This window comes from Anthonomus grandis, chromosome 2 (genome assembly GCF_022605725.1).
Source record: "Anthonomus grandis grandis chromosome 2, icAntGran1.3, whole genome shotgun sequence".
NCBI classification, from domain to species: Eukaryota; Metazoa; Arthropoda; class Insecta; order Coleoptera; family Curculionidae; genus Anthonomus; species Anthonomus grandis.
In genome coordinates this window covers 16515939-16536567 of record NC_065547.1, presented here as the reverse complement: position 1 = coordinate 16536567, position 20629 = coordinate 16515939, and the positions used below count along the sequence as shown (strand labels likewise).

General features: G+C 35.5%; 1 protein-coding gene across 12 annotated transcripts in view; it reads left to right on the top strand.

The window, feature by feature from the left end:
• Window positions 1–20629, top strand: part of LOC126733597 (uncharacterized) — a 166962-nt gene that overhangs the window by 54838 nt on the left and 91495 nt on the right. For all 12 annotated transcript variants that reach the window (XR_007659783.1, XM_050436953.1, XM_050436955.1 and 9 more), the window contains 6 exons: window positions 2911–3153; window positions 3212–3547; window positions 3608–3739; window positions 3796–5538; window positions 5593–5694; window positions 11418–12188. Coding sequence is in view for 11 of the 12 variants with exons in the window: in XM_050436953.1 (XP_050292910.1) it covers window positions 2911–3153; window positions 3212–3547; window positions 3608–3739; window positions 3796–5538; window positions 5593–5694; window positions 11418–12188 (3327 nt within the window). In the remaining variant the exon portion in view is untranslated. The remainder of the gene's footprint in view (window positions 1–2910; window positions 3154–3211; window positions 3548–3607; window positions 3740–3795; window positions 5539–5592; window positions 5695–11417; window positions 12189–20629) is intronic.

The window sequence follows — 20629 nt, the reverse complement described above, 5'->3', positions numbered from 1 at the left end:
CATTCAACTGACAGTACCCAGTACCTGGTAAATGTTAATGTAAGACATAAGAATGTTCTTATCAGAGAAATTTTTATACATACCTGCATAAATATGTAGTATTCCCAATAAAATCAATTTTGAAGCATTTTAGTTTTTTTTTATGGAGGCCCGAGTGCTAAAATATGGTTTTTAAAATTTATTTCTAAACGAAGCAAGATACGAAAAAAAATTAAGAGACAAAAAAGTTGTTTAATTTTTAGATGCTTTATTTAAAAAAAATATCATACTTACAAAAAATGTACCGGGCGATATTTTTTTTTTACAAAAAAATATACCGACTTAGCCCGTGGGCACGCCCCTAAAATTTCTAGGCCAGATGTGAGAATTCCAAATACTACCTAACACCCTGTATCTCGAAAACGAAGCGTTTCCGGACATATGTTTATATGAACTTTTTTACTTAAAAAATGACAAGGAATCATCCCTTAAAATTAAAGTCATCACTTATGTTACACCCTGTATAGTAACTAGTAATATAATAGTAACTAGGTTAAAATGATATACAGTGTCCTATAATTTAAAAAAGTACCACACATTGCTTATATTTAGGTAGATAGTAACGGAAGCTAATCATGTTTTTAATAATGCAGGGATAATCAAGGTATTGCTCAGCTGTTTGCGATGAGTGTGAACCATTTTAATGACTTTATTGTTTATTCAGAAACGTTGCTTTTGCAATTTTCAAATCTTTATGGCTATGTATTGTATATGACAAGCCACTATTTGATTGAACTAATTAACTCTTCAAGATAAACAAATAAAATTTGGCATAATGTTGGAATTGCTATAAAAGCTTCTTTTGACATATCCAGTTGTTTTGCGTCATTTCTTGTTTAACCGGTGACACTTACTTTCTTATTTTAAATAAGAAAGTAAGTAAAAAGTAAAAAGTGACACTTACTTTCTTATTTTAAATGAGACACTTATAGGGGTATATTATTATGTATTTTGATAGAAAATAATATTCTGAGAACAATGGTACTGCATTTGCTACTTTTTAATTTACACTTATAGAAAAAAATCAATTTTTAAAATGTTAAAATAGGGTGCCATGAATGCGTTGAAAGTTTTCATTTTTAATCAAGTAATCACAGAAAAATAGTTGTCATTGCATTTTATGACCTAAATCTTTTACACGCCTATTTAAAATGTCGAAACCAGTAATCTTAGAATTGTAATTTTTTTTTTAAACAGCACGTAATTGAGAACTTTTGAAATAAGGTTTTTTCCCAATTATGTTTTGTGGAAAAAAATGCTTCACATTTTATTAAAGAGGAATAGTATTGTTTTGCGCCTGTCAAAATAAGTATACCTAACTGTAAACTTTGTATGATGTTATAAAGTATTTTTTTGCCGTTTCTACATAAGCATTTGGTACCATCGCATCAGAGATGTTGCAATCAAACAAACTGCCCATAGTTCCACGGCAATTCTAGCCTTTCAATATTCTGGGTGTAGTATCCATAATTCTGAATAAAAAAGTTAGATAAAGATAAGATATAGATACATACAAACATATAAATATGTATCTTAATCTCAATACTTGCTAAGATACAGCTACAGGTTACAGGAGCCTTAATCAGTTAGAATTTACAGTAATGTCATCGTAAAAGTCTTAAGAATGCCGCAGGTCTTTACGCACGTAGAATATGCCGATATGGTGTTCGTTTATGATGCCTGCAACTTGTAGAGAATATGACCGACGATTTCCGAATAAACGATTACCGACTCCAAGAGTATATAATACTCGTGTCTTCATTAAACTGCGTCAGACTAGTAGTGTATCCAGCAGGTTTAAATCCGAACGTGTCAATAAAACTTGGATGAATTAGAATATATTCTTCAGTCGGTGAAACGTAGTTCTGATATGAGTACAGGGAGAATTGCTGTACGCATCGGTGTTCCTCACGTAAAGGTACGGGCATTACATGAGCAATGTTTGCACCCATTTCATGTATAACGTGTACAACAATCATCTCTCTAGTAAACTGAAATTTTGTCATTGGGTAAATGCTCACCGTCTATCAATTTCATCATCGTGACGTCAACAAACAACAGCCATAACTAGCATTAGTGGTTTGATGAAAATCCACATGCCGCTGCTGAATCGAATTTCCAACATCGATTCTCCGTGGCGCAGAATTATTGCAGCACTTTCTTGGACCCGTTGTATTACCACAACAACTTACAGGAGCCAGGTATTTAAATTTTCTACAAAATAATATGCCAATAGAGAATATTCCTTTGAATTCAAGAATGAATATGATTTTTCAGCACGTAGCTCCTGTACATTACAGCTTCCAACTGACACAATACTTGAATTAAATTTTCCCGGGACGTTGGAAAGGGTTGCCGCCATGATGCCATCACTTGTTCATTAAGATACCATACTCTTACTCCCTTAGATTTTGGATTGTGGGGATGGTTGAAAAATGAAGTTTTTGAAGAAAAAGTAAATACAAGAGAAAGTTATTTCTTAAGATTATGCATTGTACTGCCCCATATTAAGAAATGTCAAAGAACTATACTCGAAGTTTTAACTAGTGCTGAGAAGTGATTTGAAATTGGCAGTGGGATCTTCGAACCATTCCGCTGAACTATTTTCATTTATTTGTATCGAAAGTTATTAAATAAAAATTATTATGTTCTAAGACTAGCACTAAGTTCAAGTAGCTGTATCTCAACAACTATTGAGATTAGGATACATGTTTATATGAACTTTTCTATTCAGAATTTTAAATACTACAACATACCAAAATATCAACCATTCCTTCTGAAACACCCTGTATATCAGTCTCTTTTGTAGGAGCATTCTCGAGATAATATGTATTCTTCAAGTAAAGAAAATTCCCATTAATACATTTACAGACAACATAGACAAAAACCTGCTGACCTCAGCGTTAGAAGAAAAATCCCTCGTCGTCTCCGAACAGACGGTCCAAGAAAATTTCCCACAAATTAAAGGGATCTATTATGCCACCGAGGAGAAAAGTGTGCCAGAAGAGTTTGTTGAAAAATACGTGGATCCTAACGCGGTAAGTACGGACATAATGGCCAAAGAGAAGATGGTGATCAACAATATCGAGGAAACCAAAGTAAATGAACAGCTGGGTGAGCGAAAATAATACAAATACATAAATGCACATTTTTGACAAAAAAATGGTTGTAGATGCAGCAGTTTTACGACCTGGAGACGAAATCCTCATCTACGAAAATAATGGGGCGCAAACCAAAACCGACGTGGTAAAAGTCGATACCAGTCCGGATAAACAGGCGGAATGCACCCAGCTGACGATGAACATTCTGGATAAGGCGCTGACTCTTAGGAACGAGCTGGCCCTCTCTGAATCCCGAGTTTTACTGGACACCAAGAAGCAAATCGATGAGATGATGGAGAAGATCAAGAACCTCGAGGAAATGCTGAAGAAACAGGAAGCGAGCTGGCGGCCCGATGAGATAATGTCTGAGAATAAGATTAGGGTGCCCACGCCCCAACCCCCTCCAGGTAAACACTAATTTTTTTCTTAATTATCCAGATGTTTTTATAATGTAATCTGCGTAACAGACAAGGATAAAGCTAAGGACAGCAAAAAGGATAAGTCGAGGGACAAGAATGCTTTGATTTTACCCCCCAAGGTGCAAGGGTCCAAACCTGAAAAGTCTGCTAAAGATCTCGAGGAGTTTAATTGTAAAGAAAGTAAATCTTTTTGAAGGTCTTACGCAATGTGTTATTATAACTTTTCTTGGTTTTAGGAGAGCAGGTTGGGGAGCTAACTAAACCACCAGAAACTGATCCAGATCCAATTAGGCTAAGCACCTCTCCCCCAAAAACACTGGAAACCAAAATGACATTTCGTCCCAGGCCAAAGCTGACTTTCCAAGACATCATAAACCCCCAGAAGCCCACCCTTAAAAGTACCACCCCAAAAAACGATAACCAGAATACTTTACTCAGTAAAGCAGTGAATAGCAGACTGTCCAAAACCCTTCACAGCTCGGTGGTGAACTTGGACAAAAAAAAGGACTCTGAGGAGTGGAAATGGTCCAGGAGCATGAGCAAACTGGATAAGGTCAATGCCATGCTCCAAAACTCCACAGCATTATTAGAGAAGGCGAAGGTTGGGCACGAACTTTCAAATGTTATAGCAATTGAAGAAATAAAGAAAAACCAGGTGGAGTTTAACAAGGATAATGCAACTGAGAAGGAAAATTCTATCGATATATCAAAGCTTTTACACGGTAAAGCTGAAAAGGAATCTAAAGTAATTGACCCTAAACGCTTATTTCACAAAGTTAAGCAAGCTGCTGAAAAAAAACTTACACCACAACTGGAGAAACAATTTAACGCTAAAGCTCGCCAATATTTAATGAATCAAGCCAAACTGGATGATTTAGCTGCACCTAAGATCGATGTTCTGGAAAAATCCACTTCAGAGGAGAAGGTTGGGATAATTACAAAAATACCGAAACTACTTGACTCCAAAAGTCTATTTCTTAATGTAAAACATGCTGCCGAAAAAAAAGTGAAAACAGAGGAGCAATTAAACGTTAAGGCAGGCCAGTATTTCACCAATCAATCCAAATTGGATGGTTTAGATGGGGCAGGGGTTGATGTATTGGCAGAACCCGCGATAGAAAAGGGGATTCAGGAAGACTTTGCTCTATCCAAAGGCTGTTTGAGCAAACCCACCCTGGAAGAGAAAGACGTAGGGGCAAAAGTGCAAAAGTACTTTAAAGACAAAGTATACAAGAAGTCTGATGTGGGCGAAGGCGTCAATAACTTAGCAGCTTCTGATCAAGAAAATTCTTCAATCTTAAAAAATGCCGCGGAAACTTTGAAGGAGATTTCTCAGTCCCAGCAAGCAAAATCTCTCGATGGTACTCAGGCAGCAAAACTAAAACGTACCGAAAAAAGCGACTTGGTTGAATTGGAATTTAAGCCAGATCCCTTAGAAAAACATACACAACACACTGAAGAGGAATTATTGGCAGACGAAGAGCTTCCTGTAGACCCTTTGAGCAAACCAGCTTTGGAACAGGAAGACGTTGACTTAAAAGTGCGCCACTATTTCCAGAACAAGTTTGGAAAACTAGAGGCGACAGTTGGATCTAAATCAAATCAAAATCCTCCTGCTGTTGAAAATCCTATAATAAATGAATCTCTCACTTCCGGAAGCAAACCTAAAGAAAAACAAGTTTCAAACACTTTAAAGAGTGAGGCAGATGCCAAGTTGGTGGAATTAGACTTTAAACCAGATACTTTAGAGAAACTTGCTAAAGAGGAGCCATTGACGGAAGACTATGTACCTACTGTGGACCCTTTGAGTAAACCAGCTCTGGCACAAGAGGACGATGATGCAAAAATCCGGAAATATTTTGAAAATAAATTGGCAAAGGAAAAACCAACTGGCAAGAAACTGATTTTTTCGAAAAATTTTAGCACGGAACAAGGCCCTGACAGTGGGAAGACTTTAAAAGCTAAAAGTGTGGGCGCAAGTAAGTGAAGTTTAATTAATATGTTTGAATATCTTAAAAAGAACTTTCTTTTAGGACCCAAAGTTTTTATGAAACCGTTAAAGAACGTTAAAATGTCTTGCTCACCCTCTACTGGTTTAAGGAGTGTCAGTTGTCCAGGAAAAGCCCAGTCGCAAGGTAAGAAACCATGAGCTTTATTTATTTATGGACTTATTAGACAAACGTATTTGCAAATGAAGGGTAAAATGACCAATATTATTAAGAATAAATTGATTTAAAATGGCAATTGCATGCCGACCCAAAGATGAAGTAAGCTCTATATGCCTATACAGGGTGTCCCAAAAGTGGTGGATCAAACTCAAACAGGAGATAGAGGGAGTCATTTACAATCAAAATCACTCCCTATGTTGTTATGCAATTGTGAATAGGTTAAAAGTTATAGCCATATATGTGTATTTTTTTAATTCCAGCACCTTTGTCAAATAAAAGCTTTTAAACAAATTATACAGTTGATTAAACAATCTGTTTTTTTATTGTACCTAGAAATGATGTGCCTCTCCAACAAAAATATGTCTCTTAAACATTACTTTTTAAGAGCACTAGAAAAACAATTTTTTTGGACTTTTTACAACTTTAAAAATAAGTACTTAACTTTGATGCCATTTTTTTGCGAAGAAAATATAAGACATGCGAGTGACTCTGAACCTTAAAAACTTCTTTAAATCATACTGATTCCAGCAAAGTACAACTTGAATAGATTATTAAAATTTCTTATTGTCTAATTAAATTTTTATTTTTTTAAGAAATAAGCAAAAAAAATATTCCATGGCTAAATCAATACTTTGCTTTATTATTTTACGAAAAAATAATAAAATTAAGATAGTAAAGTGTCTCAAAAATGTTTAAAAATACATAAGTATGTCGACTTCTAATACTGACCAATTTATCTGCGGTTATTTTGAAGAATGTTGATTTGTCGTGTTTTTTGTCGTAAACAAAATTTAAAAATAATTTAAAATAGGTAGTGTTGTGTTATCCAGGTACTGGCTAAGTACATACAATTTTGTATTATTTATACAACTGAACACATAATGCCTTATACCGTCCGTGAGTATGCAGAAATGCATTATGTTTATGGATTTTATAATGGAAACGCTCGAGCGGCTGAAAGGGAATATCGTGAACGATTTCCTGATCGTGAACGATATCCTGACTACAGGGTGTTTCAACGAGTGCATAACGCATACATGGAGGGGCAGATTCCTCGAAATCCTCGCAGAATAGGAAGACCTGATGAAAATGCTGAGGCAGAAGATGACATCATTGAAATGGCATTAGAGGAACCTTCAACTAGTGTTCGCCGCATATCAAGACGGTCTGGTATTCCGAGAATAACAGTACACCGCATTCTATGAAGAAACCAGTTGCATTCCTATCATGTACAACGGGTTCAAGATCTATTACCGGGTGATTATGACAAGAGGGTGGAATTTTGTAGAGAAATGCTTCATCGTAATAAGCAGGATCCACAATTTTTTAACAAAATTTTATGGTCAGACGAATCTAGTTTTCAGAGGGCGGGAATATTTAATATTCACAATTTACACCACTGGACATATTTTAACCCCAGAATTGTTAGAAATGACCGCTTTCAACATCAATTTAGTGTAAACATGTGGAGTGGCATTCTTAACGGTTCATTAATTGGGCCGTTTGAACTACCAGCCAGATTAAATGGTAAAATATATAGGAGTTAGACAGTTTTTAAATGAAGCCTACCTTGGTCGTTGGATTGGACGGGGAGGTACTATTCGTTGGCCACCGCGCTCCCCCGACCTCAATCCAATTGTTTTTTTTCTATGGGGGTACTTTAAGGAGTTGGTTTACGCCAGGGAAAATCGTAATGAGGAAGAGCTACGCCACCAAATAATTACAGCAACTAGATTAATTACCCAAAATGAACGTTCATTCAGAATGATTAAGAGAAATTTTATACGCCGATGTAGGTTATGCATTAGATTTCGCGGCAGACATTTTGAACACTGTCAACAATTGTAAATGATAGCAAAACTATCATGTAAAACAATAAACCATTTTCTAATGTTTTTTGTACCTTATTGCAATCCACCAACCCAACAAAACACAATTATTTATTTTAAAAAATTGGTAAATATTGACTTAGCCATAAAATTCTTTTTTGCCTCTTTTTTGAAAAACTCAAAATTTAATTAGCCAATAAGAAATAATGTATTTAAGTCTTGCCTTGCTGGAATCGGTATGAAACGTAGAACTTTTTAAGCTACAGGGTCACTCTTATGTCTTACATTTTTGAGAAAAAAATGGCATCAAAGTTAAGGGTACTTATTTTTAAAGTTGTAAAAAGTCCAAAAAGAAATTTTTTTTAGCTCTTTCGAAAAGTAATATTTAAAAAAATATTTTTATTAGAAAGGTACATCACTTCTAGGTAAAAACAAACAAAAAAACGCATTGTTTAATCCACTGTATAATTTTTTTATAAGCTTTTATTTGACAGTGTGCTTGAATTTAAAAAATACATAAAAATGGCTATAACTTTTAAAATATTCACAATTGCAAAACAACATAGGGGGTGATTTTGATTGAACATGACTCTCTCTATCCTCTGTTTGAATTTGATCCATCACTTTTGGGACACCCTGTATAATACAACTTAACATCTAGATGGTAATCTTTTGTTAGAAAAAAAAGACAAATTTATATTAGAAATTAAAAGTAACCATTTTAATATGAAGCGTTAGGAATCATATTGGTCTGACCTCAAAATAGAAGAAATGAGTACTTTAAGTATAAAAATGGGTACTTTCTTCAATGGCAGTTTTTGTAAGAATTTGTAAAATTCTGATAAGAGTTGAAATTGAAATTGTGTTGATTTAAGTTTGTTATTAAAAATGTTATTTTTAAAATTCATTATTATTTTATCAAAAAGATTATTGATGTGGGTTAGGCCACTATATTATTTTATAAGTACAACCTATTATTTTACATCTCCAAAAAAGTAATAAAAAAAGGTCAATTTTGTTATAAATAGCTATATTTCATAACATAAGTATTTTTTTAATATATACACACAAACAAAATTATTAACTTTATTCAAGGTTTCCTTTATCTTATCATCGTCATTTTCTTGTTTTTCGTTACTAGTTTATCAATGGCTGTAGCAGAGATCTTTAAATTATTGTAAAAACTATGAAAAATAGGTGGAAAAATAGTATTCAATGGAAGTTCAATAAGATCTGCTTTCTTCTTTTTTTGCTATTGGGCGTTTTAATGAATAAAGCAGATCCAAATTTTCAACTGGTGCACACCCAAGTAACATTTTCTCAAGCAGTTGGTTTTTAAAGTAGCCTTTTAGCCGCACCCAGGTTCTGCAATAGTCATTGGCTTGCTTGATGGAACTATTTAGGTTCAATTTTGTGCTAATAGGAACTAGGAACCTTAGGTAAATTAAAAATCTAATTAGTTCTAGTCAAGTGTCAACAATAACGTTGTTATGGCCATAAAAAAGGGCATGATGGTTTTGAGATAATAAGGTTTCGGAGAGGTTATATTTCAGCATTAATTTGGCAATCAAAATTCCAATATAGAACGATTTTAGCATTAAAATTACCTATTCAGAACCATATGGTCTTGAATCAATTGCCTAACTATTTCGCACTTTATACGGCCTATTCCGGAAAATATAGCATTTTTAACACCTAAAGGACTTGCTAAAAGTCATATGAATAATAAGATAACTTTATGGTATAAGGTTTAATTAACTAGTCACAATAAAACACAGTTTGCGGACGGTCCCGACTATTAAATCCTACGTCATTTATTCTTAGAATACAGGGATATCTTGGCACAAAATTGTAAGAAGTGGTAATTTTAAAAGAAAAGTGAAGCGAAATTTCCAACGAATTACAACTGGTCAGTTAAATATGACAAATAAAATATTGACAATATAAATAATGCCAATAGATCCTACTAAATGCCTAAAAGCCATTTATTGAAATTCGCCCAGACTTTGTCAGCTAATTGGTTATTAAAAGTGGCCTATAAGTCCTGGAAGATGCTAGTTAGCCCTGTTTTAGCTTTTTTTAAAACCCACTGGCATTTTTTTAAGCCTTTTGTCCTACGACATAGCTTTTGATACTTACTTAAGTTATTATACCAGCTTAAAAGCATACCCTGCTAGGCGTCCATTTTGAAGAAAAAATGTAATTCTTCCATTTTTATAAGCTATTCAAATACAGGCAAAAATAATGTAATATATAAAGACACTGGAGCATTTAAGTACATATTATCACTAAAGCATCTCAGAAATAAAAATATATTAATTTTTTATTTTTTTATTGGCACTGAATAATGTTTAATTTGTAAGATATCAAAGGCGCGCGTGTTTTACAGTTAAATTACACCCAACTTTTTCAAGAAACTGGTGTGCGCAATGAAAATCGGGCATCTATTCCAGTATAATATTTTTTTTTCTAAAATAAAGTCATACTTACTGAAAATGTCGCCATTGCTTTTTATTTTAGCGTTGTCTTATTTTTACCCTGGCTGTATCATATTTAAAACTAAAAGGTCAGATTTTTATACTTTGGTGTCTCTGAAATACTATATTTAAAACTAAATAGCAAAATTTTAATACTTCAATATCTATCTGAAATGCCAAAAGCCGGCGAACAGGCCAAACTATATAACCACCTAAAAGTCTAAAAGGACTTTGCTAAAGGGTTGTAAACAGGTAGGCGTAAAAGCTTTCAGGTTCTACACAGGTTACTTTTAGGCATCTTCGGGTTCGATAAACGTTATTTCTATTAGCTATATAGGTTCTGTGATATGCGATCTAGTTTCAAATTGGCCAGGGCCTATTGGCAACGACAACCTCTTCAAGGCTGGGCCTTTTTTTACTACAGGAGGTTATGCGGGCTAATAAATAACGTTGTTTGTGCCTTATGGCATAATCAATAATTTTTCTTAAACAGGTTCTAGGAGTTATTTATAACCTTTTTAGAACCTAAATTGTTACTTAGGCAAGGATTACGTTTTGCTACACTTCCTGTGTTAAATGGGACAATCTTGAGTTTGAATACTTAAAGGCATGAATACTACAAGACAATTGGTGTTTAGTGCCATTTGAAAATTTAATCCATTGCATTTTCGTCCATTCCACCTTAGAACCTTCTGCAGTAATTTTTCTACTAGTAATAACATCGTATACTACTTGAAATGGCTTTCGTTTCCGTGCAGATTTAATTACAGTCATTTAGGGCTCCAGTATAAATACAAACTTCTTTTCTTTTTCTACAATACCGGAATTCTGATCACAGGAAAGATATGAATGACCTGACACTAAAAACGTGATTTATTTTAGTAATACAGAATTGAGTTAGACTTGTCATTAAGTCGCAGATTAGAGCCACCTTAATGTTGCAATTTTGGCCGCCACATTGATCACATAAATTTTCTTTCCGACACATAATTTTTGCAATAGTGGATAATAAGGCAAGAACCAATCAACTTGAGGCCCTCTAGAAGCAACCGGTTCATTTCAGATATACATAACCACAGTCCTGGGGCCGTATTTTTAACACCATATTTTTGACACATTTTAGTGTGTAACTTTGGAACTAGTGGTCGGATTTATGAAATTTTAACCTTAAAATTATATATTCTCCCTGGAAATCTCTTTGCTATTAGAGAAAAAGGGAAAAGTCTTCCTGATTTTTTCTTGAAAATGGTACATTTTATCTAGTTGGTACATATAAAGAAATTCCTCTAACCGCTTCTTCACCCTTAGAAACTGCAAAAATTCACCACCACATTTACGACAATATTCATTTCTGATAATAAAATCTGTTTGTTTCTTTTTTTAGCAATACAGGAAACAAAAACCCAATTTTCCAGTTGGTCCTCCAAATCCGGCCACCAAATCACCAGGAACATGGGCAAAATCTTCTCTCTGGAAGAAGTAAAAAAGACACATGCAAGACGTCCTGCCTCACATACTTCACAAAACGCTGATAAACCTCCCTATAAGCCACAAAAACCTGTAAAAAACTATTTATCAAAAGAACCTTCTCCAAACCATTTAAATCAAGAAAAAGACCGCCAAATGAAGCTTATCACTCAAGATCATGAGGTAGAAGAAGACAGAGAAGTTGTGGCGATTACTGCAGAAGAAAAACCAGTAGTCTTCTGGCCCAACAAGAATCAAGAGGCAGAGGTTTTGCAAAAGAAGGAACCGAGGAAAATTTCGGAGTTAGCCGAGGAGTTCCAGGAAACCCTTAAGGCGATTCCCAAGGTGTACTACCCGAGTAAAGACAAAAACCTGGATAAATCGAGCAAGAACGGCGCCATAATCAAGATGTCTCCTAAGAAAGTAATTCTTAAACCGAAAACCAGAAAAGTATTGGAAATGTCTTCTTGTAAAGCCGATGAGAATTTACAACAAAACGAGTCTTTGGGGATCATGAGGGTTACTTTACCCTTGAAGCGAGAACAACGGGAGGAAGGCCGGTTGTCTCTAGCAGCTGATGGGAGAAGACCGAAAGACAAATACGCCAACGACAGTAGACTGTTTAAAGGAAGTGGTGTGTCTGATGTTGGTCTAAAAATTGAAAAAAATAAGAATGTGGCCAAGGCTGGTAAGTCAAAAGATCCTGATTCTAATAAAAGAATGTTTTTATGGGTTAAATCAAATGATGATAATTTGGGAACGCCGCGCCGCGCCGTAGCGGTTGACTGCATACACGACTAGCTAATTTCTTTCTGAGTGCCGAAATACTTACAAAATACCGCCTTAAATGTAAAAAAATGTGATTTTTTGTGAGGCTGTTTGTAGCTATAAAAAAGTAAGTTTGTATACAAAATTATTAAGCATATTAAATCAACGAGATAGATCATATGCAAGTTAAGCAGTTTTATTAACATAATTATATTGAAACACATAAGAACACGTCTGCGTAATGTTGGGAAATCTCGAAACTGGAGATAATACAAATCAAAATATGTGAATTGACCCAAACATAGCTTAGTCCAAAAGTTGATAGTTTTTGAGATACAGGGTGTCAAAGTTACAATTTTTCTTTCTATCTTTCCTTATAGCTTGAGAAGTATTTCAGATTTTGCTATAAAACTTGCTATATAACTTTTTTGTGTTACCCTGTATGCAACAACTGACCGAGAAATCTTATTTCGTCATATTTTCGCAACAAAAAAAGTCCATTTGTTAGAAGTGTCGAAAATTAATAGCTTTCGAGACATTTGTTTTTAGAAGTTCCAAGGCGTTATTTGTACTATGATGATAAAATATATATGTATGACAACAAAATAACAAAAGAAAATACTAATTACAAAGATTACCTGCAATTTCTACTGGCGTATCGTAAACGCGTCGTTTTAAATCACCCCAGAAGAAATCCATAGGACTTAAATCTGGTGATTTAGCCGGCCACGATAGAGTTCCTGATCGACCTATCCACTGGTCTGGATAAACTATTTAAATGCTTTCTAACTAATACACTAAATTCCACGTCATTTTAGTTGTTTAGTTTAGTTTAGTGACGTCATGCAAAAAACCATATATTAATGGGTGCTTGTAATAGAAGATCTTCCAGCAGAATGGGCAATTGTTCTTCAAGAAATTGTAAATACTTTTGACCATTTAATCTAGGTGGTAATTGCACGGGTCCTTTTTTTTTATGGTAAACACAAGCACAAGAGGAAAGTCCTATGTCACTCTTGGAGTGGTGCTTGCGCGAAGATATTTGTGGACATTTATCTTGAATCGCTGCAGGTTGTATGCGTCGGGAAATATGTGAGGTGGAAGCCCGTTCCACAAAGAAGATGTTCTCCAGATGAATGAGTCCCGATACAGCGACGTCCTTGGGGTAGGCAGGTGGACTCGATGTTGATGAGCCGCAACTGCTAGACGCGTCCTTCTTGCCGGAACAGCCCTGGGTGGAATCAGGCCTGCCAGCTCAGAGGAGCACTTACCGTGATAATAACGGTAGAATAAACAGAGATCAGCCACCTTTCTCCTTTGCTCCAGACTATCCAGACTCTTTGTCAGTTCTGGTTTGTCGATAAGACGAATAGCTCTCTTCTGTATAGAATCTAGCAGCTTTAAACTATGCTTGGGTGCAGAGCTCCAGACATGCGAGCAATACTCGAGGGAAGGGCGTATTTAAGCCTTATAAAGAGTCAGCAGCTGTTCTGGTGCATACAGTTTTTTCGTTTTGAAAAGCACTCCGAGTTTTTTGGAAGCTGCTCTGGCGATCTCGGCAACGTGGTCATGCCAGGACACACTGTTGGTGACTTCGACTCCTAGAAGATGTAAAGATGATTTCATTGGCAATGTTTTCCCTGCCATAACCAGCTCCGGGCCATCAACGTTAGTCTTCATCGTAAATACTGCAGCCTGCGTTTTTTTAGCGTTAAAATTGACCAGATTGTTACCGCCCCACTCCAAAATTGCTCTAATATCGTTGTTGGTTGAAGCTACTTGTTGCTGCCTAAGATTCTGAGAAGTTGCGGCTGTTGTTGGTTTGGCGGACTTAAATGTGGAAATAAGTGTGCTATCGTCCGCAAAGCTGTAGATTGGATTGACAGTGGTTCCTAGCAAATCGTTGATATATATCAAGAAAAGGGTGGGGGATAGAATGCATCCTTGAGGGACTCCAGCGTTAATGTTAAATTTGTCGGAGAGGTGTCCATCGACGGCTACTTGGATTGTTCGTTGTTCAAGAAAACTTTTGATCCAATACAATAATGAGTTTTATATGCCGATTGAGAAGAGCTTGGTTAGTAGTCCCTCATGCCACACTCTGTCAAATGCCTTGTAAATGTCAAGAGCGACTGAGCGGGACTCGCCGTGCTTCTCCATGGCCTCTGTCCACAAGTGTGTGACGTAAGCCAGAAGATCGCCGGTGGATCTAAGCTTTCGGAAGCCGTATTGATGATCGCTGATTAGTCCAGATGATTCCAGATATCTTAACAGTTGTTGGTTGACTGCTTTCTCCATAATCTTCGATATTACTGGAACTAGTGCAATCGGGCGGTAATTGGACGGCATCGTCTTTTTACCCTTTTTGGGTACAGCTTGCACTTGAGCAGTTTTCCAGCTTGTTGGAAATAAGCCCTGTTTATACGATGCCGTGAATAGTCTACATAAGGGAGGAGTCAATTCGTCTGCACAACGTTTTAGTACTAGGGCTGGAATTCCATCGGGTCCAGAAGCTTTGTTGGTGTCTACGCTTTTAAGAATTTTATTTATAATTCGTTGGGGAAACGAAATTTCTTCCCTCGATGAATTTACCCTTGGCAAATATGGCGGTGTTTTGCCTTGCGAGTGCAGAGTAGAATTGGACGCGAAGAGTTTACCCAGTAAGTTGGCTTTTTCCCTTGCTGTTAATGAGGATAAATGAGGTGAACATTTGTTATTGAAGGTTTCACCTTTTTTTCTGCCAATGCCAGAATGTGAGGCTTATTTGATTGCAGGTGTTGGTGTACTGCATTAATATTGGTGTTTAGGCCTCTGATGTTGCAGAAATTGATTTTTAGACTTTTAAATCCGCCTGATGGACTCGCCTGACCAGCCTCCGCCCGGAGATCCGAATGGGAGGATAGTTTACCTCCGGAAAGTTTTGGTCGGGAGGGCGCCATCATGCATTAATTTTACTACTCCATTTCCCCTTTGGAAACCGGACACATCGACATGGCGGCGAAACGTGAGTTCCATGGAACCACTTCACGCCGCCTAAGTCCTATGTGGTGGTATTGAACCGGGCGATGCAAGTGGACAACATCTTATATCTTTATATATTATCCTATTAAATATTGTCCAATTTTTTCTGCCCATAAAATAATATTAACGAAGAAAATCGATTATCGTGGTTACATTTTCTTAAGCCATGCACTTTTTGAAGGTGGTATGGATGTAGGAGTTGCTCTTGAAATATGGTATTTACTGTACATTTTGAAACTTGAAATTCTGGAGCTACATTCCTAACCCCAACTACAGGATTTTCAACAACAACACCTAAAACATTTTCCTCAACTTCAGCTGTACGTACTCGGAGCTCCACTATGTCTGTCCATATTTGGAGCAAAACTACCTAAAATGCAAATTGCTTTTACTACTCAAAACTTGACTCAGAATAAGGCTATAATAATTTCTTATGAGTTTCACGTAACCGCTGTTGGAAAGTCTTTGAATTAGAAAGGTGTCTATTAGGGAATCTGTCAGAGTACAGTCTTCGTGTTTTTAAAGCAATACATCTTGACAATCCGTACTTTAAATGCGTATCAGAATATTCAACAAACGTATACTCAGTGATGCTAATATTAATACTCATGATATTATTATTATTATTCTAAATTATGACAAACATTAGAAACAACACTACTCAGGTATTATTTAAAGTAAGTTGATTATTATGTAGTAAAAATGTATTATCATGGTATTGCATTGGAAATTTTAAAAACAAATATCTCTAAAACTAATAACTTTAGATACTTGTAACAAGTGAAATAGCTTCTAATAGGTGGTTTTTTGTTGTGGAAATACGAGAAAATAAAAAAATTTTGTCAGTTGTTGCATACAAGGTAGTAAAGTATGTATGGTAAGTATGTAAAGTTATGACAAGTTATTTACCGAAATGCTGTAAGTAGCGCCCTCTAGATGTTTGGCCAAGAAAAACAACGGACTCTTTTTTCTCATATTATTAAATCTTACCGAGTTTTATGCCCAAATCAGAAATGCTAAGGAAAAAAGAAAATTAAATTGTATATAACTTTGACTAAAGTAGGGGAAAGGTATATATTGTAGTAGTATATATATACCTTTAGTATATATTGGACCACCTAACAAAGTACCTCTGTAAAATGAAATTTTGTGAACCAAATTGTAGTTTTAGTAACTTTAGGCCTGTTATAAATGTATAGAGCTTACAAAACAGGCTAAAATCTGTTCCTGTGGTTAGCAAAAAAAAACAAATCAAAATAGAGTCATTGGTTCAATTTAGGAGACTGGTTTCCTATTTTGAACCGCAAGTTCCCTAAATTGGACCATGTCTATGTTTTTTTATTTTTGTTGAAAAAACGTTTATTAAACTATTCAAATACAGTACAAAACTAAATGTAATTCTGAGATTAATTTACTAGTATACATATAAGCCTAAAATATTGGGTATATAAAAGAAAAAAATCAGTCACTGTCAGACTCGCAGTTTATACATTCATAGAACTCAGTATTGCGACCAGTGGGGCACTTTAAGTGTGCCCACTTCTTGCACAAAACACAACGTATCCACTCTTCCCCTGGACCAGATTGCAAAAATGGAGATAGGCAAACGAGACAAAGGCACTCTTCGTCTTCCGATTTCGATTCACTTGATGACTTTTGCCGCAAACGGCGTTTTCCCTTATCAGATTTAGATGCAGAGGACTATCCCTTGAAGGTCGGCTTTGAAGAAGAAAATACCTTTTTAACGGTTTGAGGAGGTGCCACTTTCTTATGTTGTTTTTCTTCAAGGGCATCCTTGTAGGGGCTACTAGTTATTATTGTCGTAGAATTGGAAGCTGCTGTGCGCGATTTTCGCTTTAAAATTGGTAGAGGAGATATTTCAGAAATGGATTTTCTTTTTTGGGGCGATGGCTTGGAGCATGCGAGCTCTACCGATATATCTGAGGATGTGGAAGCATGGTGGGATAGGCTGTTGATGTTAGTAGAAGTACTCTGGGACATTTCGTTTACTGAAGAGGTAATGTTGTCTTTTGGCGCATTTGTATGCTCGATGTTCACATTGGAAAGGCAAACGAAATCACTGTCATCAAACACATTTTGATCTAATTGCCATATGCCTCATTTCGCAAATCCGCTTATAGCATTTCCCACTGATGCAGCTTTTGCATATGCTTCTCCCAGTAATCTTGATACCTGAAATTGCGTAATATTTTGGGAAGGGTGCGCACGAAGCCATTTATCTGCTGCTTGATTGTAATATGAACTAAGCGGCTTAAAGAATGAGACGTCACAGGGTTGCAACCTGTGGGTAGTGTGTGCTGGTAGTGACAACATGATGATTCCATTATCACTTGCTAAAGTTATGGCTTCTAAATTTTTTGTATGGGTGGTATGACCATCCATTAACAAAAGTACTTTCTTATTTTTAGATGGCTTCGGAAAATTAATGAAATGCCTTAGCCATTTTGCGAATAATTCACTCGTTATCTAGCCCGATTCTGAGAAAGCAAATTCTGTTTCTAGAGGTGCGCCTTCTTTGAGTTCATCTTATATTCAATCTTATTCGCTTGAATATAAGCATCGGTGGGACGTACAAACCAGCAGCATTAATGCAGCAAACACATGTCGTGTTTACTCCACGTTCTCCGCTTGTAAGAGATCCTATTTGATGCTTACCCTTCTGTCCAATTATTTTTTGTAGTCTCTGGACTGTAGAAAGGCCGATCTCATCGACATTATACAGATCGTGTTATCGTGAGCTACGTATTACCCAAAATAATGGCATTTGCCAAGCAATTGTGTGGCAATGGCAAGCAATTTGTGAGCGTTATTTTCGTGTTTTTTTCACTATGGCTGTTTATACCCCTTCCGAAAGAGTTCAACTAATTAAATGGTTTTATGGAGGCAATTCGGCAGTACAATGTAGAGATTTGTTTTCAGTGACATTTGAGAATAGACCGATTCCTTGTGCAAAAACGGTTTTAAATGTGGTTACAAATTTTAAGAGATCTTTTTGTCTTCAAAGCTGTAAAAAATGCCACACAAAACGTCAAGAACCACCTGTTGAAGTGGTCCAGGATATAGAACGGCGGGAAGAAATGGCTTGCAGTACCCTAGAACTTGATTCGACACGGTCCACTAAAAGTGTTGGAGAGGAACTGGGAACGAGCAATAAAACTGTTGCTCGTATCTGGAAAAAATATGGGTACAAATGTTTCAAGTATTCAAAAACTCAGGAAATATTTCCTGAAGACCAGTGGCGAAGAATGGAATTTTGTGAAACCATGATGGAAAAGGCAAATGAAAACGAAAACTTTTAAAAAAATATTTTGTTTTCTGATGAATCTTCTTTTCTATTACATGGCAAACACAATCCTTTCATTGTTTTTTATTGGTCTCAGGAAGACGAGCACAGAAGTTTTCAGTTTCGTACCCAGTATCCTCACAAATTGAATGTTTGGGCAGGTATTGTGGGCGACAATGTTATAGGGCCATTTTTTATTGATGGCACTTTAAACGCCCAAAAGTACCTTGAGTTGCTGCAAAACCAAGTTTTTCCTGCCATTTAAATCCTACCTGATGTAGACCTGGGATCGGTTTATTTTCAGCAAGATGTCACTACTTTTATGACAAATACTTTTCCTAACCGCCGTATTAGTGGGACTGGCAATATTAAATGGCCTCCTAGATCTCCAGATTTGTCTCCAAATGACTTTTATCTGTGGGGTTACCTTAAGCAGACCATTTACAAGCATGAATTTAGTAGGCCAACAAATTTAGAGGAGTTGCGAAATAAAATTGTCGAAGGTGCGAATTCCATTTTCCACACATTATCATAGGTTAAGTTTTTGTTTAGCGAAAGAAGGCGGTTTATTTGAGCCTTTTATTTAAAAAATGATATGTTGTTAAGTTTGTTTATTAGAGTTTTATTTTTGATTTTTTATTATATTTTTATCAGACTTGATATTTTATTTTTTATTAGAATGACGCTTTAATTTTCATTATGCAAAACACAGCATATTAAACATTTTAAGATTACAATTCTATGCGGGTTTTACACATTGTCATGTCTGTAAAACCCACATTAGAATAAATATTTTAAAAATGCCTGGATTTTCACGTAATTTTTCGGGAAATTTTGTCGCCAAACGACGCAACTCCCAAGAAAGTCAGATGTTTACTAATCCCGTCCTCGGGCCGGCTGGGGCGCGTATTACCATTCTTTACTATTATCCAGAGCAACTGTGCTCCAAAACGCAGTGAAGAATGGCTTAGCAAATACGCGTATGCTTGAATGCCATTATTTACTGCGATTCAGCACATCGCCCAAATCGTAATACTCTGAATCGCAGGCAATTTTGGAAGTAATATAGTCGCGGTATTTAAATACCAATTTTTACTGCACCCCAGCCACTTAATTAAATTTTATTTTTTTTTATTTATTTATTTATTTATTCATACATCAATACATAATAATATAAATTACATGAATGTAGGAATGTAGGAATATACTCATAGGCACCTAGGTAACTTAAAACCTGAATGAGCCTGTTAACAAGATTTTTTATATTACAAAACATCAATAAATCCATCTGATGCCAACTCACATTCACCCAAAACCCAAACCACATATTCGGTTACTTAAACCTAACCTATATAAATTCTAATTTATAATTTTAACTGCTGTTAAATAGTTCTTTAACTTTTTTATTATTTGTATAAATATAATGTCTGCAAGATTTCTTAAATTTTTTTTTATTCGCTATTTTTCTTATATCTTTTGGAACTAAATTAAATATTTTTGGTGCAAAATAATTTATAAAACGCTTATTTAAATTTGTATTACTTTTGGGAGTTTTTAAGTGTTCATTCATCTTATTGCGAGTATTAAAGGTATGTGTTACAGCAATATTCAGTTCAGGATTTTTATGAACAAAGCAACAAACTTCCAAAACATAAAGTGATCGGACCTCAAAAATATCACATGAGTACAATAAATTGGTTGAATATAGTTTATTTTTCCCAAATATGATTTTTAAAATATAATTTTGTACCACATTTAAGGGTTTCAAAGAAGTTTGGTACAGTCCACCCCATGCAACAATACCGTATCTAATCAATGACTCAACCAATGCCCTATAAACTGCAACCAACAATTTCCGGCTTAAGATTTGTTTTAGAATGTAAAATTTGTGTAAGAGTTTTCGAATATTTTTGGTTAGATTTAAAATGTGGTGATTCCATTTTAGATGCTTATCAATAGTAACACCCAAATATTTAGTGAAGTAAACTTCTTTAATAATATTATCCTGTTGTGTATTGTTTTCTATATCAAGAGAA